Source organism: Rhincodon typus, chromosome 5 (assembly GCF_021869965.1).
Source record: "Rhincodon typus isolate 14 chromosome 5, sRhiTyp1.1, whole genome shotgun sequence".
In the NCBI taxonomy this organism is placed as follows: domain Eukaryota; kingdom Metazoa; phylum Chordata; class Chondrichthyes; order Orectolobiformes; family Rhincodontidae; genus Rhincodon; species Rhincodon typus.
The window spans coordinates 38863771-38886591 of NC_063336.1; the positions used below are offsets into that span (position 1 = coordinate 38863771).

At 46.9% G+C, this 22821-nt stretch overlaps 1 protein-coding gene across 2 annotated transcripts in view; it reads right to left on the bottom strand.

The window, feature by feature from the left end:
- The window catches only part of LOC109923570 (ensconsin-like), a 132377-nt gene that overhangs the window by 18994 nt on the left and 90562 nt on the right, over window positions 1-22821 (bottom strand). For both annotated transcript variants that reach the window (XM_048597400.1, XM_048597402.1), the window contains exons 11-12: window positions 11533-11692; window positions 8510-8693 (exon numbers count right to left, since the gene is read on the bottom strand). In XM_048597400.1, the coding sequence (XP_048453357.1) occupies window positions 8510-8693; window positions 11533-11692 (344 nt within the window). The remainder of the gene's footprint in view (window positions 1-8509; window positions 8694-11532; window positions 11693-22821) is intronic.

The window sequence follows — 22821 nt, forward strand, 5'->3', positions numbered from 1 at the left end:
CAGTGGAGAATGAAGATCGGGAAATAATAATGGGGAAAACCAGAAACAGCAGAAGGAGTCAAATGAATACTTTGTATCAGTCTTCATGGTAGAAGACACTAACAGCATTCCAAAAATACTAAATAATCAAGTGGCAAAAGGGTAAGGGGAAAGGAAATCATAACTATGCACTGGAGAAAAAGTTTTAGGGAAACTGACAGTGTCAAGGGTTGCTGAATCCCTAGATCGGATAGGTTACATCCTAGGATATGAAAGCAAGCAGTTACAGAGATAGTAGATGCACTGGTAGTAATCTTTCAGGAATCCTTTAGGTTCTGGAAAAGTACCACAGGATTGGGAAATTGCCAAAGTAACAGCTTCATTCAAAAACGGTGGGAGACTAAAAATAGGTTTTTCTGAAGAAGGGTCTAGGCCCGAAACGTCAGCTTTCCTGCTCCTCTGATGCTGCTTGGCCTGCTGTGTTCATCCAGCTCTAACTACTAGCTAGTTAGCTTAAACTAGTCAAAGGCTAGTCAATTACAAAGGATAGAATATCAGAGTATTTAGCAGAAATACATAACACAATCAAGCATAGTCAGCATGATTTCATGAATGGGAAATTATGCCTGACGAAATTTATCAGAAACCTTTCAGGTAACTAATAGAAGGGGCGACCAGTAGACGTAATATACTTGGATTGCCAAAAAGGTTCAGAATTTGAGACAACAAGGTGCAGGGCTGGATGAACACAGCAGGCCAAGCAGCATCATAGGAGCAGAGAGGCTGACGTTTCGGGCCTAGACCCTTCATCAGAAAAGCCTTTTTTTGAGGTGTTGGGGACCGGGGAATTGGAAGTTCTGGAGGAGGTGGAGGGCGTGGGTGGTGTCACGGACATAGGTAGGGAGTTCCTGGACCAAGGGGGAGAAAATGGAGTCGAGATAGTTGGAGATCAGTTCGGTGGGGCAGGAGCAGGCGGAGACAATGGGTCGACCAGGGCATTCAGGTTTGTGGATTTTGGGAAGGAGATAGAAGCGGGCAGTGCGAGGTTGGGGAACGATGAGGTTGGAGGCCGTGGGTGGGAGATCACCTGAGGTGATGAGGTTGTGAATAGTTTGCGAGATGATGGTTTGGTGCTCAGGGGTGGGGTCATGATCAAGGGGCCGGTAGGAGGTGGTGTCGGAGAGTTGGCGTCCGGCCTCGGCGATGTAGAGGTCAGTGCGCCATACTACAACTGCGCCTCCCTTGTCCGCGGGTTTTATGGTGAGGTTGGGATTGGAGCGGAGGGAGCGGAGGGCTGCACGTTCTGCAGGGGAGAGGTTGGAGTGGGTGAGAGGGGTGGAGAGGTTGAGGCGATTGATGTCTTGACGGCAGTTGGAGATGAAGAGGTCGAGGGAGGGTAGGAGGCCTTGGGGTGGTGTCCAGGAGGAGGGGGTGTGTTGGAGGCGGGAGAAGGGGTCAGGAGAGGGAGGGTTAGGTTCACGGTTAAAGTAGTAAGCGTGGAGGCGGAGGCGGCGGAAAAACTGCTCTATGTCCAAGCGTGAGCGGTATTCGTTGATCTGAGGGTGGAGGGGGACAAAGGTGAGCCCCTTACTGAGGACGAAAGTCCTCAGTAAGGGGTAGGTCTGGGGGGGATGGTGAAGACTCGGCAGGGCTGGGTGCTGCTGTGTCCTCTGGCGGTGGGCAGAGTTGCGTCGGCGTCGGTGGTGGGCAGAGTTGTGTGGGAGGTAGGAGAAGCGGGGTAGGCGGCGGCAGTAGCGGTGAGGGTGGTCGCGACTTCAGTGTCGGTGGCAACGGCAGCGATGGTGTTTGCTGTCCCGGAAGCGGGGAACCCGGCGGTGGCGGATGTGACGTCATCTGTGGGTTCTCCGATAGTAGCCTCATGGCCAATGGCGGCGGACCCATTGTGGGGAAGGTCCTGGGTACGGCTGGGGATTTGGGGGGTGGAGGAAGCCCGTTTTGGGTAGTAGGCACCAGTAAGTTTACTGTACTTACGGTTTTTAGTGTCCAATAAAGCTGAGTAGAATTGGGAGTTCAGATTGTGGATCCTACGAAGAATAAAAAACAGGAGAGGTCCTTTGCAGGTCTGGGAGAGGGAGGCTCTGAGCTGGGGTAGGCTTGATTGTAGTGCCTGGAGATGCCGACGCATTGCTGCAAGGTGTGTGTTTCAGGAGTCGCAGGGAGAAACGCTTCTGAAGAATCTCAATACCATGAGTGTAGATATTATCACGGTTGGGGCCAAATTGGGAAGGCTTGAATGTGGATTGTAGTCCATTGGGGATGATCTGGTTCCGTAGGCAGGTGCTAAGGAAGGTGATGTGGCTGTAGTACCTGGTTTGCTTCAGGACGTGGTCGAGCAGTTTCAGGGCCGAAGAGATTACGAGACAGTTGCAGTGGGAGAGAGATCCCTTGAGGTTTGTCCGGAGGGAGGAGGGTAACTTCTTCAGGTTAGGCATCCTTAGAAGAGGTTCAGAATTTGTTTAGAATCCCTATGGCGTGGAAAGCCGCCATTCGGCCCAGCAAGTCCACACCTACTCTCCAAAGAGCATCCCACCCAGACTCTCACCCCTATGATCCTGCATTTCCCACGGCTAATCCACCTAACCTATACATCACTGGATACCATGGGCAATTTTAACTTGGCCAATCGACCTAACCTGCACATCTTCAGACTGTGGGAGGAAACACATGGTGACACAGGGAGAATGTACAAACTCCACACATGCAGTTGCCCAAGGATGGAATTGAACCCAGGTCCCTGGCATTATGAGGCAGCAGTGCTTTTTGGTATTTGATAAGGTAGCATGCATAAGGCTACTTCGTAAGTCCACAGCACATGATGTTGAGGGTAGTATATTAGGATGAACAGAGGATTGGCTAACTAATAGAAGACAAAGTTGGGCAAAGGGAGAATATTTAAAGGATGGAAACTATAACTTGTGGTGTGCCACAGGGATCAATTCTGGAAAAATAATTACGTACAATATGTACAAATTGTTTGGATAAGGGGACTGAACGTACTGCAGCCAATTTGTAGATGACAAACAGATGGGAAGCAAATGGGGAGGATGACACACATTGACATATAGATTCAGTGAATATAATGCGGGGAAAACACAAAGTTACGTATTTTGGTAGGAAAGGTGTGAATATTATTTAAAATGGAGAAAGATGGCAGAAAGCCACAACATGGAGGGATTGGGTGGAAAAGGGTCCTCATGCATGAATTACAAAAAGCTGGCGTACAACTTCAGTTGGTAATACGGAAGGCAAATGGAATGTGGGCCTTTACTTCAATGGGAATGGAGTATAAAAATAAGGGTGGTTTGATAAAACAATGTAAGCCACTAGTTAGATGACACCTAGAATATATTGAGTACTTTTGGCATTGAAGGCAGTAGAGAGATTGTTCACTAGGTTGATCCGGACATAGAGCGATTTTGTTATGGGGACAGTTTTACAATGTTGTATTGTATTTAATGGAATTTAGCACAAGGACAGCAACTTTATTGAAACATATAAATGGTTTTAGCGGGCTTGACAGTTTGTTCATTTTTGCAAGGGGGTGTAGAACTAGACAGCATCATTTTAGAGTAAGGGGTCACCCACTTAAGACAAATGGCAAGTAATTTCTTCTCATTGGGTAGTGTATCTAAATTTTTTTTTACTGCAAACGACTGTAGAGGCTGGGACGATAATTATATTACATATGAGATTGACAATTTTAATCAGCATGGGAATCAAGAGCTATGGGAGAAAAGGCAGAAAACTGGAGCCTTATCAGATCTCATTGAATGGAGGAGCAGATTTAAGAATTAAATAAGATTTTCTATGTTCACAATATAACCAAAGTTGAACATGCAGCCCTCCGCTCCAATCCCAACCTCACCATAAAACCCACGGACAAGGGAGGTGCAGTTGTAGGATGGTGCACTGACCTCTACATCGCCGAGGCCAAACGCCAACTCTCCGACACCTCCTCCTACCACCCCCTTGATCATGACCCCACCCGAGCACCAAACCATCATCTCCCAAACCATCCACAACCTCATCACCTCAGGTGACCTCCCACCCATGGCCTCCAAACTCATCATTCCCCAACCCCGCACTGCCCGCTTCTATCTCCTTCCCAAAAATCCACAAACCCGAATGCCCTGGTCGACCCATTGTCTCCGCCTGCTCCTGCCCCACCGAACTGATCTCCAACTATCTGGAGTCCATTTTCTCCCCCTTGGTCCAGGAACTCCCTACCTATGTCCGTGACACCACCCACGCCCTCCATCTCCTCCAGAACTTCCAATTCCCCGGTCCCTAACACCTCATCTTTACCATGGACGTCCAGTCCCTCTACACCTGCATTCCCCATGCAGATGGCCTAAAGGCCCTCCGCTTCTTCCTGTCCCGCAGGCCTGACCAGTCCCCCTCCACTGACACCCTCATCCGCTTAGCCGAACTCGTCCTCACCCTCAACTTCTCTTTCAATTCCTCCCACTTCCTACAGACAAAGGGGGTGGCCATGGGTACCCGCATGGGCCCAAGCTACGCCTGCCTCTTTGTCGGTTACGTGGAACAATCCCTCTTCCTCCCTTACATTGATGACTGTATCGGCGCCGCCTCGTGCTCCCACGAGGAGCTCGAACAATTCATCCACTTCACCAACACCTTCCACCCCAACCTTAAGTTTACCTGGACCATCTCTAATACCTCTCCCCCCTTCCTGGACCTCTGTCTCCATATCGGGCAACCACCTAGAAACCGACATTCATTTCAAGCCCACCAACTCCCACAGCTACCTAGAATACTCCTCCTCCCACCCACCCTCCTTCAAAAAATGCTATCCCCTATTCCCAATTCCTTCGCCTCCGCCGCATCTGCTCCCAGGATGAGGCATTCCACTCCCATACATTTCAGTTGTCCTCGTTTTTCAAGGACCATAACTTCCCCCCCTCAGTGGTCGAGAACGCCCTCAACCGTGTTTCCCACATCTCCCACAACTCATCCCTCACACCCCGTCCACGCAATAAGAACCAAAAAAAGAATCCCCCTCGTCCTCACATACCACCCCACCAACCTCCGGATCCAACGCATCATCCTCCGACACTTCCGCCATCTGCAATCCGATCCCATCACCAAAGACATCTTTCCCTCCCCACCCTTATCTGCTTTCCGGAGGGACCACTCTCTCCGTGACTCCCACGTCCGCTCCACACTCCCCTCCAGCCCCATCACACCCGGCACTTTTCCCTGCAACCGCAGGAAGTGCTACACCTGCCCCTACACCTCCCCCCTCACCCCCATCCCAAGCCCCAAGAAGACTTTCCACATCAAGCAGATGTTCACCTGCACACCTGCCAATGTGGTATACTGCATCCGCTGTACCCGGTGTGGCTACCTCTACATCGGAGGCTCGGGGACCGCTTTGCAGAACACCTACGCTCGGTTCGCAATAAACAACTGCACCTCCCAGTCGCGAACCATTTCAACTCCCCCTCCCATTCCTCAGACGACATGTCCATCCTGGGCCTCCTGCAGTGCCACAACAATGCCACCCGAAGGTTGCAGGAACAGCAACTCATATTCCGCTTGGGAACCCTGCAGCCCAATGGTATCAATGTGGATTTCACAAGCTTCAAAATCTCCCCTCCCCCTAACGCATCCCAAAACCAGTCCAGCTCGTCCCCGCCTCAAGCCGCACCCCCATCTCCTACCGACTAACCTCATGGCGCCCCCTTGACCTGTCCGTCCTCCCTGGACTGACCTATCCCCTCCCCAACTCCTCACCTACACTCACCTTTACTGGCTCCATCCCCGCCTCTTTGACCTGTTTGTTTCCTCTCCACCTATCCTCTCCTCTATCCATTTTCCATCCGCCTCCCCCTCTCTCCCTATTTATTTCAGAACCCCCTTCCCCTCCCCCTTTTCTGATGAAGGGTCTCGGCCCGAAACGTTAGCCTTTCTGCTCCTATGATGCTGCTTGGCCTGTTGTGTTCATCCAGCCCTGCACCTTGTTGTCTCGGATTCTCCAGCATCTGCAGTTCCTACTATCTCTGGATAATTCTCCCTTGGTTTTACAATGAATATTGATATCCTTACTAAACTTTTACAGTCCAATTCTTTCACAGGTATTCAATTGTTTACTCAAACATACACAGAGATAGTCCACTCTAAATTAGCTGGAATAAAATTCTGCTGAATACAAGAAATTCATCACTCTTACACACCTTTAGTTATGTCTATACTTCTGTAGTTCAAATTTCAACCTTGTTAGTACATAATCGTACAATAAACAGATATCTCCAAGTCTTAGGTTTGTATCTTAATGTAGCCCTTTATCTTGCCCTAGTCTGGCTATCCCTAATATTGTTTGCTTCAACCCTTTTGGTTTGCAAGGCCTTTCTGGACGTTCTGCTGACCTCACCCTGTAGGGCTTTCAAGGTTTATTGGAGCATTTACTCCCATGGTTTTACTGTGAACATTTAAATCTCGATTTAACTCTTTACAGCGTAATTGACTCAAAGGCTGAATGGCCTACTTTTGTTTCAATACCAGCAATATTGCATGGTTCACCATCAAAGGTTACATCATGAAACTAAACCTCAGTTGATCAGTGGTCTTTTGCAGTGATTTGCCAACTGGTGTTTACAGTATGAAACTCATACCAGACATGTAAGAAATATGCTCTAGGGAAATAATTGTCCACAGTTTGTGAGACAACCCTACAGCAATTACCTGCATGCCACTGAATGATGGGAATGGCTATTACTAGCCATCAAAATGATGGCTGTCTTGAATATTGTCCCTACGGACTTGCTCCAAGCAACAAATGAAAAAATTGGCCAAATTTTCTAACCTATAAAGCATAGCTATATCATGCTAGCCACAGATCCCAAGACTCCCTCAGACTCTCAATTGATTATTTTATAAGGAAAACAGGCAGTACTACAACAGAGCTCTATGTGACTACTACCATTTGGCTGAATTTCTCTAGTACAGGGCAAATCAGGTTCATACATATTTTATGAACCTGAATGAGTAGCTTGGCCATGAACATAGGTATAGATCAATGCACAATGCACTGGCAGTTACCAGAATGTAGTTTAGATTGATCCACGGTACTGTTATTAAAAAAGTAAACCACATGGTGAACATGTCAACGATGAAACTTCAATCGTGGCTAGATGCTGACTGCAAAACAAGGGTAAAAACTGAAGTGACATAATGAAACACCTCTAGTCAACAATTAAACAAAGCAACTGAGTCACTCAAAGAGAGGCTGGTTTCTTATTGGAGCATTGCTATATTAAACTATTTGGTGTCCTTTATGTCCTTTACAAAGTCTTTATCCTGAAGCAAAATATTTACCATCAGGTCCAAGATCCTACATTTTTACACATTCTTAAACATGTGAGGGGGCAAATGCATTTACAATAGTGTGTCTTTGTTCAATCGATTTGTCACATTGTGTGGAGTTTTTGCGGGGTGGGGGTGGTTGATGTTATTACCACATCTTCAAATCTTCATATTACGACAGCTTCGAGGGAAACAGCGGCTTCTAGAATCCTTGTAGTCTTATAGACTCAAGTATCTCAATCACAGAATCAGAATTGTTAAAGTGTGGAAGGAGGCCATTTGGCCCACTGTGCCTGCACCAGTTCCAATGTCCTGCCTTTCCTCATATTCTTTCACAGCACTTCTTTCCAAGTAATCATCCAATGCTCTTTTAAATGCCTCAATTGAAACTGCCTCCACCAAATTTGCAGACAGTGCATTCCATAACCTAACAACTGTGAATTTTTTTCCCCCCTCTCACTTCTTTTGCGCATCACTTTAAATCTACACCCTGTCAGTCTTAATTTCCAATTACAAGGGGGAAACAGGCTCTCTCTACCTATCTATCCAGCCTGCTCATGATTTTGAAAACCTTTTTTCACATCTCCTCTCATCATTCTTCTGTTCAAGGAGAACAGTCAAAACTTTTTCAACTTATCCTCTATTGAAGTTTTTCATTCCTGCAAATCATTCTTGTAAATTGCTTTTAAACTTTCTCCAACGCAGCAAATAATACATTTACTGTTTAAACACGATGATCTTTCATTTTAGTGTAAGGTCAGCTTAGTTCATTGCTTGCACAAACTGTGGCTCTGTGATGACTACACCAAGACTTCAATATTGGTCAAAATTTGATTATTTAATACATTAGCTTCTCTAAGAGGTTAAATTTTTCTTTTAATTTTGTTAATGGAATGCAAGCATCACTGGCTAGTCCAACATTTACTGCCTGTCCCTATAATTGTCTTCACAAAGGTGGTGATGAGCTGTCTGCATAAACCAGTGCAGACGATGGAGGGGGTACAGTCACCCAATGTGCTAGGGAGTTCCAGGATTTTGACTCAGTGATATAGTCCCAAGCTAGGATGGTGATAGACTTGAGTGTTTCAGGTGGTGATGTTCTCCCGCATCTGATAGCCTTGTCCTTGTAGACGATAGGGAAAATAAAACTAGTAGGTTACATAGTAATAAACTGAACACTTACTTGCTTTTGCAAACGCTCTATTTCAAGTCTCTCTTTTTGAGTCTTTTCCTCCAGAAATTGTTGCTCCTCTTCAAGTTTTTGCTGTGCTTCTCGAAGTCTCCTTTCTTCCTCAAGCCTCCGAGCTTCTTCTTCCCGGCGAGCTTTTTCTTCAGATTTTCGTCGCAGCATTTCTTCTTTCATTTGCCTAAATTTAACAGCAATCCATAAACATCCTACTTAGACACATGCAAAATAGAAGTGTCCCGCTTTGATCAGGGATTCAAGTCTACACATCTTGCAAATGCTAAATAATGTGATGTATTTTTGAGGTTGTTGACTTGCTCGCCGAGCTGGCCTGTTCTCATTCAGACGTTTCGTCACCATGCTAGGTGACATCATCAGTGGAGCCTCTGATGATGCTATTCTACTCTGCTTGGAATTTATACTGTTTGGTCTGTTATGGTGACTAGTCTCATTTCCGGTTTTGAACTGTATGCGTTTGTATATGGGGTCCAATTTTATATGTTTGTTGATTGCATGTGTGGAGAATCATGCCTCTAGAAATTCCCGTGCGTGTTTGGCTTAGGCTACTATGGTTACCTTGTCCCAGTTAAACTAATGGCCTTCATTGTCTGAGCATACCGATATTAAAAGAGAGTTTGTTGTACTGGTTTTGCTGTTAGTTGATGTTCGCGTATTCTGATGGCTAGTTTCCTTCCTGTCTGTCCGATGTAATGCTTGTTGCAGTCGTTGCATGGTATTTAAAATGCTGTGGGAATGGGGTTTTTAATCCTTGTCAGTGCTTGCTGTAGAGTGGCTGTGGGCCATCATGATTCCTACAACAAACACTCGAGGATTAAAGACCCCATTCCCACAACATGCAGAACCAACATGGTTTACAAAATACCATGGAACGACCACCACAAGCATTACATCGGACAGACAGGAAGGAAACTAGCCAAACATAGATACGCACTGGAATTCCTAAAGGCATGGTTCTCCACCCGTAATGCAAGCAAACATACAGAATTGGACCCCATATATAAACCCATACAGATCAAAACCAGAAATGACACTACTCACCATAACGGACCAAACAGTATAAATTCTAAGCGGAGTAGAATAACATCGCTTCATCGGAGGCTCCAATGATGATGTCACCTAGCATGGTGTTGAATGTCTTAAGAACAGGACAGCTTGACGAGCAAGTCAACAACCTCATCCACAACCCAAGCTGCAGATCTTTGCCAAAACGGTGATGCATTTTAAATTTTTTTTTTTTTTGTTTTTAAATAAATGAACATTGGAAAGAAAAACAAAATGCTGGACACCCATCATACATACACAAACCCCACCTGACTGATTACACCATTCACATCCAGATGTTATACAGCCAGGTACAACAGTGGTCCATTCACTCTCCTAATAGGCATAGTAAAACGCAAAGGTAAATTTGAAAAAAACGGTCTGAAAAGTCCTTCTCAAACTCACGCCAATCAAGCAAAGATCCAGAAAACTACTGCATCCCCAAAATTATTCTACTTCTAGCTAATCCAAAAACTTAAAATTTCATCAATCTCTTGGAAACCTGCCCGGTGCATCATACTTTAATAATACATCAAAGACAGCCAAAGGAAAACTAGCCCATCAAAAGACATCAAAGGAAACCTTCCCAATATCTAACTTGCCTCTTTGGCCAAGGACTTCACATCATAAGACACAGGAGCTGAAGTAGGCCATTCAGCCCATGAAGTCTGCTCTGCTATTCAATAATTGGATAATTATCAGCTCTACTTTCCTGCCTTTCCCCTCCACAGCCCTTGATTATCTTACTGCTAAAAATCTCTATCTCAGACTTGAATATACTTAACTATGCTAATTGGGCCCATGAGTGGCTGACAATGGGTGGCTTACAGTAGAAACTAATTATCTTTGGGATGGCACGGTGGATCAGTGGTTAGCACTGCACCAGGAACCCGGTTCAATTCTGGCCTCAGGCGACTGTCTGTGCAAACTCCATACATTCTCCGAGAGTGTGCTTGGGTTTCCGCTGTGTGCTCCTGTTTCCTCCAAAGCTGTGCAGGTTAGGCGAGTTAGCCATGCTAAATTTCCCATAGTGTCCAATGATGTGTAGGTTAGGTGGATTAGCCATGGGAAATGCAGGGTTACAGCACTGGGGGTGGGTCTGGGTAGAATGCTCTTCAGAGAGTCAGTGGACTCTTGGTCTGAATAGCCTGCTTCCACACTGTAGGGATCTTATGATCCTCCCAGGCGGACCTTTGTCTACCCAACTGTTTTTCACTTTTTCTCCCCCCCCTCTCTCAGCTCTATCTCTACCTATCATTTGCTCCTTCCCTTCCCACACATTTCTTCTTCGGTATATATAGCAACATTTTCCTTGCTACAATCAGTTCTGAAGGAGGGTTGCAGGACCTGAAATCTTAACGCTACTTTCTCAAAACAGTGCTGCCAGACCTGCTGAGTTTTTCCAGCAATTTCTGATTTTGTTTGATTTACACCAAAGTTTTTTAGTTTTTGTTTAGTCTCAACAGATGAATTATTCCTGCAGAGGGCCAACACAGATGCAATGGGCTGAATGGCCTCCTTTTGTGGTACAACCATTGTGCTTCCATGAAATCAGACAGAATAACATCTTCACTAGGATATGCTTCAGGGACTCATTAAGTTGCTTTATGTTGCATCAAGATTTTCAGCAAGTGCTTCTCCCCAAATTCTATAAAATTGTTATTTGCATCAATCACAACAGAACCTATTTTGAGAAACATTTCAAGAAAACGTTCATTCAGAGGATTCACCAGATAGTCTGTCAAAGCTATTATTATCACAACCAAGTCATTAAGTGGTAATTTTGACAATTCAAATTTAAAACAAAGGTCTTATCCTGGTTGTACTAATTGTTTTCTCATTTCAATAATTGCACAGGGGTAAAGGTGGTGTGAAGGGGAGAATGAAATGTTATCTCTTAAGATAGTTATCAACATACTTCTCCAATTCCCCAGCCTCCCAAAAATATAATTAGGTACCTTTCTTTCTCCTCTTGTTCTCTTTTCTCTTCTTCCTCTCGGTCCCGCTGTTCTCGTGCTATTCGTCGTTTCTCAGCCAGAAGTCTTGTAGCTTCTGCTGGATCAGTCGTACCTGCTGTCGTTTTACCAGGAGTAGTAGACAGTATGGCCTGAGCAGTTTCTACGCATGTAGAAAAATAAGTACTGGAATTTAGGTATAATATTTAAATGTAGCTAGTGAATAGTTTCATGTACGGCATGACTTCTTAAAAGACAGACACTGAAATTATAGGGCCAGGCACAGTCTACTTAGCTCAATCTTGGCCTGCTCTGCCATTCAATGAGATCATGGTTGATCTATGACCCAAGTCCATATGTCTGCCATTAACCCATATCTCTTAATACCTCGTTAAACAAAAATCTCTAATCTAATTTAACATTGGATATAATATCCACTTACCCTTTGGTCTAGACTATACCCTCCTAGACTCCTCACCCAGGGTATAGTGTTTCTAGCAACCCATTATTTCCTTTACTATCTTGAAGAGGACAATCTAATGACTCCATAGTCTTCTAAATTCCAGGGAAAGCAGCCCCATTTTGTGTAACTTCTCAGGTACTTCAAGCATTGCAGTATAATTCCAACAAACCGATGCTCCACTCCGCAAAGCCAGTGTGATACCCAGAACAGCTAAAGAGTACAGCAGTCATGATCTAACCAGGAATTTGCATAACTTCCACGCCCTTGAAATCCATTTCCTTGTAAGCATGTTCCATTAGCTTTTGATTTTTTTTGGCACCTGCTCATGGCACTGGTATTTTAATGATCTATGTATCTGCATCGCCATTATTTCTAGGTTTTCATCATTTAGAAAGTATTCTGGGGTCTATCCTTTTTATGGTCCCATGAATAAAATTACATTTTTCCACATGAAAATTAATTCCCCAGTTTCTCTACTTCAACTGTAAATAACTTAACTGCTTCCAATGTCATTTATCTATGTATCATCAGCAAATTTGAATCATGTGGCTTTCAAACCCATCATTGAAGTATTGATACAGTGTCTAAGTCAGATTCCAACAGGTCCCAGTCAGACACTACTAGTCACATACTACCAAGTACCTGCATATTATTTAGCTCGTTATCTCTTGCCACTCAGCCAATAACCTAACTATATCAATAATTTGCCTGGGGAGGTAAAGGAGAGGTTCACACTCGAATTCCTGGTACGTGCTTCTGTCACGTACAGCTCTGCATCAGGAATGCAAAAAACAATTGATCCCATAAATGCTTGGAAAAATGCTCTTGGAATGAGTGAATAATCAATAGGTGGATGGAGAGAGTACTGTAATTTATCATTTTATCTAGAAATTTTAATTTAAATCTTGAGCAAGACTGGACTCAAAGATCTGAATGATATGGATAATTTAAGGGAAAGTTATGGGTTATTTAAGTCTACAAAATTTCTCTCAAAAGCCTAGTTAAAGAACTTTCAGAATTGCTTTGTTTGGCAACTTATAGTTGGCAAATAAACCTTTTCACGTGCAAAGACCTGGATTTAAAATGAAGTCTCAGATTTAAACAGCAGCATTTTAACTAACAACACTTCAAGGTGACTCTGCAGATTTGTTTCCTTGGAAAATAAAACTGAATCGTACCCAGTATCGGAGGCTACCTACTTATTGATAAACCACACTCAAAATCAGCATCATAGGAGCAGGAAGGCTGATGTTTCGGGCCTGGACCCTTCATCAGAAATGGGGGAGGGGAAGGGGGTTCTGAAATAAATAGGGAGAGAGTGGGAGGCAGATAGAAGATGGATAGAGGAGAAGATAGGTGGAGAGGAGACAGACAGGTCAAAGAGGCGGGGATGGAGCCAGTAAAGGTGAGTGTAGGCGGGGAGGTAGGGAGGAGATAGGTCAGTCCAGGGAGGACGGACAGGTCAAGGGGGCGGGATGAGGTTAGTAGGTAGGAGATGGGGGTGCGGCTTGAGGTGGGAGGGTTGCAGGGAAAAAAGTGCCGGGTGTGGTGGGGCTGGAGGGGAGTGGGGAGCGGACAAGGGACTCTCGGAGAGAGTGGTTCCTCCGGAAAGCAGATAAGGGTAGGGAGGGAAAAATGTCTTTGGTGGTGGGGTCCGATTGCGGAAGTGTCGGAGGATGATGCGTTGGATCCGGAGGTTGGTGGAGTGGTACGTGAGGATGAGGGGGATTCTTTTTTAGTTATTGCTGGGACGGGGTGTGAGGGATGAGTTGGGGGAAATGTGGGAGACACAGTGGAGGGCGTTCTCGACCACTGGGGGGGGTGGTGGTGGGGCGGATGTTGCGGTCCTTGAAAAACGAGGACATCTGAGATGTACGGGAGTGGAATGCCTCATCCTGGGAGCAGATGCGGCAGAGGCGAAGGAATTGGGAATAAGGGATGGCATTTTTGCAGGAAGGTGGGAGGACCTCCCCCTTACTGAGGACGAACGGTCAGTCTTCAGTAAAGGGCTCACATTTGTCCCCCTCCACCCACAGATCAACGAATACCGGTCACGTTTGGACATTGAGCAGTTTTTCCGCTTCCTCCGCCTCCACGCTTACTTCTTCAACCATGAACCTAACCCTCCCTCTACTGACCCCTTCTCCCGCCTCCCAACACAACCCCTCCTCCTGGACACCACCCCAAGGCCTCCTACCCTCCCTCGACCTCTTCATCTCCAACTGCCTCGAGACATCAATCGCCTCAACCTCTCCCCCGCAGAACGTGCAGCCCTCCACTCCAATCCCAACCTCACCATAAAACCCGCTGACAAGGGAGGCGCAGTTGTAGTATGGCGCACTGACCTCTACATTGCCAAGGCCAGGCACCAACTCTCCGACACCACCTCCTACCGCCCCCTTGATCATGACCCCACCCCCAACCAGCAAACCATCAACAACCTCATCACCTCAGGTGACCTCCCACCCACGGCCTCCAACCTCATCGTTCCCCAATGCCACACCGCCTGCTTCTATCTCCTTCCCAAAATCCACAAACCTGACTGCCCTGGTCGACCCATTGTCTCCGCCTGCTCCTGCCCCATCGAACTTATCTCCAACTATCTGGACTCCATTTTCTCCCCCTTGGTCCAGGAACTGCCTACCTACGTCCGTGACACCACCCACGCCCTCCACCTCCTCCAGAACTTCCAATTCCCCGGTCCCCAACATCTCATCTTTACCATGGACGTCCAGTCCCTACACACCTGCATTCCCCATACATTGGCCTAAAGGCCCTCCGCTTCTTCCTGTACTGCAGGCCCGACCAGTCCCCCTCCACTGACACCCTCATCCGCCTAGCCGAACTCATCCTCACCCTCAACAACTTCTCTTTCAATCCCTCCCACTTCCAACAGACAAAGGGGGTGGCCACGGGTACCCGCATGGGCCCAAGCTATGCCTGCCTCTTTGTAGGTTATGTGGAACAATCCCTCTTCCGTACCTACACTGGCCCTAAACCCCACCTCTTCCTCCGTTACATTGATGACAGTATCGGCGCCGCCTCGTGCTCCCACGAGGGGCTTGAACAGTTCATCCACTTCACCAACACCTTCCACCCCAGCCTTAAGTTCACCTGGACCATCTCTAATACCTCCCTCTCCTTCCTGGACCTCTCTGTCTCCATCTCGGGCAACCACCTAGAAACCGATATTCATTTCAAGCCCACATACTCCCACAGCTACCTAGAATACACCTCCTCCCACCCACCTTCCTGCAAAAATGCCATCCCCTATTCCCAATTCCTTCGCATCTGCTCCCAGGATGAGGCATTCCACTCCTGTGCATCTCAGATGTCCTCGTTTTTCAAGGACCGCAACATCCCCCCCTCAGTGGCCGAGAACGCCCTCCACCGTGTCTCCAGCATTTCCCGCAACTCATCCCTCACACCCTGTCCCCGCAATAACAACCAAAAAAGAATCCCCCTCGTCCTCACATACCACCCCACCAACCTCCGGATCCAACGCATCATCCTCCGACACTTCCGCCATCTGCAATCCGAACCCACCACCAAAGACATTTTTCCCTCCCCACCCTTATCTGCCTTCCGGAGGGACCACTCTCTCCGAGACTCCCACGTCCGCTCCACACTCGGCACTTTTCCCTGCAACCGCAGGAAGTGCTACACCTGCCCCCACACCTCCTCCCTCACCCCCATCCCAGGCCCCAAGACTTTGCACATCAAGCAGATGTTCACCTGCACATCTGCTAATGTGGTATACTGCATCTGCTGTACCCATTGTGGCCTCCTCTACTTGGGGACCGCTTTGCAGAACACCTACGCTCGGTTTGCAATAAACAACTGCACCTCCCAGTCGCGAACCATTTCAACTCGCCCTCCCATTCCTCAGACGACATGTCCATCCTGGGCCTCCTGCAGTGCCACAACGATGCCACCCGAAGGTTGCAGGAACAGCAACTCATATTCCGCTTGGGAACCCTGCAGCCCAATGGTATCAATGTGGATTTCACAAGCTTCAAAATCTCCCCTCCCCCTACCGCATCCCAAAACCAGTCCAGCTCGTCCCCGCCTCCCTAAACTGTTCTTCCTCCCACCTATCCCCTCCTCCCACCTCAAGCCACACCCCCTTCTCCTACCTACTAACCTCATCCCGCCCCCTTGACCTGTCCGTCCTCCCTGGACTGACCTATCCCCTCCCTACCTACACTCACCTTTACTGGCTCCATCCCCGCCTCTTTGACCTGTCTGTTTCCTCTCCTATCTTCTCCTCTGTCTGCCTCCCCCTCTCCCTATTTATTTCAGAACCCCCTTCCCCTCCCCCATTTCTGATGAAGGATCTCGGCCCGAAACGTCAGCCTTCCTGCTCCTATGCTGCTGCTTGGCCTGCTGTGTTCATCCAGCTCTACACCTTGTTATCTCAGATTCTCCAGCATCTGCAGTTCCTACTATCTCTCACACTCAATCACTTTGGGAAGACTGGATTTTAATCTGTTTGAGTTGTGTAGGTCTTTCAGAAACTGTATCAACTGCTCCAAGGTGAATTTTGCCTGTAGAGAGGCTTTATTTGGCACAAAATTACTCAAAAATTCAAACACTGTCCACGTAAAACATTGACAAAGGTTGACAAAATATTAATTTCCAAGTACCCTACTTGTAATTATTCTGACAAAATTTACCAAGTTCAGTTAAAAATGCTACATAATATGGACCTGGAAACCTAGAGGAAAGGTATACCTCTCTGGCATCTGTACAGTTGTTGGTTCAAGGCAGCTCCGTCATTCACATTCTCAGATGGTCACCTTTCCCTCTTCAACGCAACCCCATTTTCCACTATCCTCAAGGAGCAGGTTGCCAGAATGGGTAAAGCACAGGAGGCCATTTGGCCCTGCATCTGTCCTGGCTCTCTGAAGAAGCAAAAGTCTCCAGTTCCCTGGCAGCCCACCCTGTAAAATTCACCCGTCAGACAGCTGTCCAAATACGATTTTTCTTTGTCTATTTTCTGGCTCCATTACGTCCAAAGCCAGGAAAATTAACTAAGTTTGGTCATTACCTCAGTATACCTCATCAAACCCATACAAAAAGTACCTGGATATGCACATCAAGTACCATAACCTCCAAGGCTAAGGACCAAGGGCTGGAAAGTGAAAGTATTTTCTCAACCAGTGTGGACACAAGGGCTGTCCGTCCATGTTATAGGAATCAATTATTCACCTTAATTGATCAATGCACATTCAGATACATAGTTCTTTGAAAGTTGCATCACAGACAAGGTGGTAAAGAAAGCATTTGACACACTTGCTTTCATTGCTCAGGCCACCGAGCATAGGAGCTGAGACATCATATTGTGGTTGTACAGGAAGTTGGTGAGGCCACTTTTGGCATACTGTGTACAGGTCTGTTCGCCCTGATGGGTAGGACATTATTAAATTGGAGAAGGTACAGAAAAGATTTTCCAGGATGTTACCAGAACTAGAGGGTTTGAGTTATAGGGAGAGGCTGGATAGGTTGGGATTTATTTTCACTGAAGAGAAGGTGGTTGAGGGGTGACTATATGGAGATTCAAAATCATGAGGGGCATAGATAAGGTGAAAAGTAAAAAAAGAGGTCTTTTCCCTTGGGTAGGTGAATTTAAAGACATGTCCTCTAGATTTGAAGTGAGAGGAGAAAGATTTAAAAAGGACCCGAGGGGTGATGAACTGCCAGAGGAAGTGGTAGATGCTGGTACAGTTATAACATTTAAAAGATATTTGGACGGATACATGGAAGGTTGAGACAGATATAGGCCAAACGGGCCTAGTTTAGTTTGGGAACCCTGCGCAGCATGGATGAGTTGGACCCAAGGGTCTGTTTCTCTGCTGCAGGGCTCTACGGCCTCAAAACAGCTTACGATTATACAGATACTCTTAACATTTTGGATAATTAAGGTAGATTCACCATCTTCAAGGTGAAGAAATTTCTCTTCATCTTATTCTAAGAAGTTTCTCCCTTATCTTGAGCTGATGTCCCCTGCTTCTAGCATCACAACCCAGGGGAAATATCCCATTGAAAGCTAGTCTGTAACATGCTGAAAATTTTTTTTTTGTCTCAATTAGATCACTGTTCATTCTCAAAAACTCCAGATGATACAAATCCAGTTTCCTTAGCCTCTCCAAAGGACAAATCCTCTCAGGGAATATGTAGGTGAAAAAACTGTTGCACTCCCTCTATGACAAATATATTTTTCCCCAGAAGGGGAGACCAAAACTGTACTCAATTTTCATTGTGAGGTTTCACCAAGGCTATATCCTATTACAGTAAAGGGGAACCGGAGCTACGGATCAGAGGATGGGGTAGCTGGTGTACGGGCAGATACAGCATGCAGAGAGTCTGAGAGGAAGGATAGATAGTTGATATGGCAAAGTTGCAGTTAGTGTGGTGGGCTGAAGTGTGTCTTTTTTAAACACAAGAAGTGTCAGGAATGAGGGTGATAAAATTAGAGCATGGATCAGTACTTGGACCTATGATGTTGTGGCCATTATGGAGACTTGGATATCAGTGGCAGGAATGGTTGTTGGATGTTCCGGGGTTTAGATGTTTCAAAAGAAATAGGGAGGGAGATTAAAAAAAAGGTAGGGGAGTGGCATTGCTAATCAGGGACGGTATCACAGTTGCAGAAAAACAGGTAGTCAAGGAGGGTTTCTCCACTGAATCAGTATGGGTGGAAGTCAGAAACAGGAAAGGAGCAGTCACTTTATTGGGAGTTTTCTATAGACCCCCCAATAGCAACAGAGACTCTGAGGAACAGATTGGGAGGCAGATTTTGGAAATGTGCAGAAGTAACAGGGTTGTTGTCATGGGTGACTTCAACTTTGCTCATATTGACTGGAACCTGCTCAGTGCAAATAGTCTGGATGGAGCAGATTTTGTCAGGTGTGTCCAGGAAGGACTTCTGACTCAATATGTAGATAGGCTGACTAGAGGGGAGGCCATATTGGATAGGTGCTTGGCAACGAACCAGGCCAGGTGTCAGATCTCTTGGCAAGACAGCATTTTGCTGATAGTGATCACAACTCCCTAACCTTGACTGTAGTCACGGAGAGGGATAGGAGCAGACAATTTAATTGGGGAAGGGGGAATTACAGTGCTATTAGGCAGGAACTGTGGAGCAGAAATTAGGAACAGATGTTCTCAGGGAAATGCATGACAGAAATGTGGAGGTTGTTTAGAGAGCACTTGCTGCAAGTGGATAGGTTTGTCCTACTGAGGCAAGGAATGGATGATAAGGTGAAGGAACCTTGGATGACAAGACATGTGGAACATCTAGTCAAGAGGAAGAAGGAAGCAAGCGTTGGACACGGCTTTAGAGGGCTACAAGGTAGCCAGGAAGGAACTGAAGAATGGACTTAGGAGAGCTAGAAGTGGGGAATGAAAAAGCCTTCGCAGGTAGGATTAAGAAAAACCCCAAAGGCGTTCTATACTTATGTGAGAAACAAGAGCATAGCCAGAGTGAGGGCAGGGCCAATCAGGGGTAGCGGAAGGAACTTGTGCACTGAGTCAGAGGTGGTAGGGGAGGTCCTTAATGAATACTTTGCTTCAGTATTCACCAGTGAGAGGGACCTTGACGTTTGTGAGGACAGTGTGAAACAAGCTGATATGCTCAAACAGGTTGATGTTAGGAAGGAGGAAGTGCTAGAAATTTTGAAAAACATGAGGATAGATCAGTCCACTGGGCCAGACAGGATATACCCAAGGTTTCTACAGGGAGAAAGTGAAGAGATTGCTGTGCCTTTGGCAATGATCTTTGCGTCGTCATTGTCCACTGGTAGCAAATCCCTATTCCCTTTCTTGAAGGGAATAAGATAACCCTGGGAATTACAGACCAGTCAGTCTAACTTCTGTGGTGGGCAAATTATTGGAGAGGATTCTGAGAGACAGTATTTATGGTTATTTGGAAAAGCGCAGTTTGATTAGAGATAGTCAACATGGCTTTGAGGGGAGCAGGTCATGCCTCACAAACCTCATTGAATTATTTCAGGATGTGACAAAACACATTGATGAAGGTAGAGCAGTGGATGTGGTGTATATGGATTTTAGCAAAGCAGTTGATAAGGTTCCCCATGGTAGGCTTATTTAGAAACTAAGGAGGCATGGGATTGAGGGAAATTTGGCTGTCTGGATACAGAATTGCTGTCCAATAGAAGACAGAGGGTGGTAGTAGATGGAAAGTATTCAGCTTGGAGCTTGGTAACCAGTGATGTTCCACAGTGATCTGTTCTGCGACCTCTGCTCTTTGTGATGTTTATAAATGACTTGCATGAGCAAGTGGAGGGTGGGTTAGTAAGTTTGCCGATGACACAAAGGTTGGAGGAGTTGTGGATAGTGTGGAGGGCTGTTGTAGGTTGCAACGGGACATTGGGAGGATGCAGAGCTGGGCAAAGAAGTGGCAGATGGAATTCAACCCAGAAAAGTGTGAAGTGATTCATTTTGGAAGGTCGAGTTTGAATGCAGAATACAGGCTTAATGGCAGGATTCTTGGCAGTGTGGAGGAACAGAGGGATTTTGGGGTCCACGTTCATAGATCCCTCAAAGTTGCCACCCAAGTTGATCCGATTGTTATAAAGGTGTATGGTTTCATTAGCAGAGGGATTGAGTTTAAGAGCCGTGACGTTATGCTGCAGCTCTATAAAACTCTGGTTAGACCACACTTGGAATATTGTGTTCAGTTCTGGTCGTCTCATTATAGGAAGGATGTGGAAGCTTTAGAGACGGTGCAGGGGAGATTTACCAGGATGCTGCCTGGACTGGAGGGCAGGTCTTATGAGGAAAGGTTGAGGAAGCAAGGCCTCTTCTCATTGGAGCAAAGAAAGATGAGAGGCATAATACAGCCACAGACTTTTTCCCAGGGCAGAAATGGCCAACTTGGGGGGAGAGGGCAAAATTTTTAGGTGATTGGAGGAAGGTATAGAGGAGATGTCAGAGGTAGGTTCACAGAGTGATGCGTGCGTGTCAGCGGTGGTCGTAGAGTCAGATACATCAGGGACATTTAAGCGACTCTTGGATAGGCACATGGATGATAGTAAAATGAAGATATGCAGGTTAGTTTGATCTTAGAGTATGATAATAGGTCGACACAACATCGCGGGCCGAAGGGCCTATACTGTGCTGTACTCAACAACTTCTCTTTCAATTCCTCCCACTTCCTACAGACAAAGGGGGTAGCCATGGGTACCCGCATGGGCCCAAGCTACGCCTGCCTCTTTGTAGGTTACGTGGAACAATCCCTCTTCCGTACCTACACCGGCCCTAAACCCCACCTCTTCCTCCGTTACATTGATGACTGTATCGGTGCCGCCTCGTGCTCCCACGAGGAGCTCGAACAGTTCATACACTTCACTAACACCTTCCACCCCAACCTTAAATTTACCTGGACCATCTCTAACACCTCTCTCCCCTTCCTGGACCTCTCTGTCTCCATATCGGGCAACCACCTCGAAACCGATATTCATTTCAAGCCCACCGACTCCCACAGCTACCTAGAATACTCCTCCTCCCACCCACCTTCCTGCAAAAATGCTATCCCCTATTCCCAATTCCTTCGCCTCCGCCGCATCTGCTCCCAGGATGAGGCATTCCACTCCCGTACATCTCAGTTGTCCTCGTTTTTCAAGGACCGTAACTTCCCCTCCTCGGTGGTCGAGAACGCCCTCAACCGTGTCTCCCACATCTCCCGCACCTCATCCCTCACACCCCGTCCACGCAATAAAAACCAAAAAAGAATCCCCCTCGTCCTCACGTACCACCCCACCAACCTCCGGATCCAACGCATCATCCTCCGACACTTCCGCCATCTGCAATCCGACCCCACCACCAAAGACATCTTTCCCTCCCCACCTTTATCTGCTTTCCGGAGGGACAACTCTCTCCGTGACTCCCTTGTCCGCTCCACACTCCCCTCCAGCTCCACCACACCCGGCACTTTTCCCTGCAACCGCAGGAAGTGCTACACCTGCCCCCATACCTCCTCCCTCACCCCCATCCCAGGCCCCAAGAAGACTTTCCACATCAAGCAGATGTTCACCTGCACATCTGCCAATGTGGTATACTGCATCCGCTGTACCCGGTGTGGCTTCCTCTACATCGGGGAAACCAAGCGGAGACTCGGGGACCGCTTTGCAGAACACTTACGCTCGGTTCGCAACAAACAACTGCACCTCCCGGTCGCGAACCATTTCAACTCCCCCTCCCATTCCTCAGACGACATGTCCATCCTGGGCCTCCTGCAGTGCCACAACGATGCCACCCGAAGGTTGCAGGAACAGCAACTCATATTCCGCTTGGGAACCCTGCAGCCCAATGGTATCAATGTGGATTTCACAAGTTTCAAAATCTCCCCTCCCCCCACCGCATCCCAAAACCAGTCCAGCTCGTCCCTGCCTCCCTAACCTGTTCTTCCTCCCACCTATCCCCTCCTCCCACCTCAAGCCGCACCTCCATCTCCTACCGACCAACCTCATCCCGCCCCCTTGACCTGTCCGTCCTCCCTGGACTGACCTATCCCCTTCCTAACTCCCTACCTACACTCACCTTTCCTGGCCCCATCCCCGCCTCTTCGACCTGTTTGTTTCCTCTCCACCTATCCTCTCCTCTATCCCTCTTCTATCCGCCTCCCACTCTCTCCCTATTTATTTCAAAACCCCCTTCCCCTCCCCCTTTTCTGATGAAGGGTCGAGGCCCGAAACGTCAGCCTCTCTGCTCCTATGATGCTGCTTGGCCTGCTGTGTTCATCCAGCCCTGCACCTTGTTGTCTCTGTGCTGTACTGTTCTATGTTCTATAAAGCTTCTTTATTTCT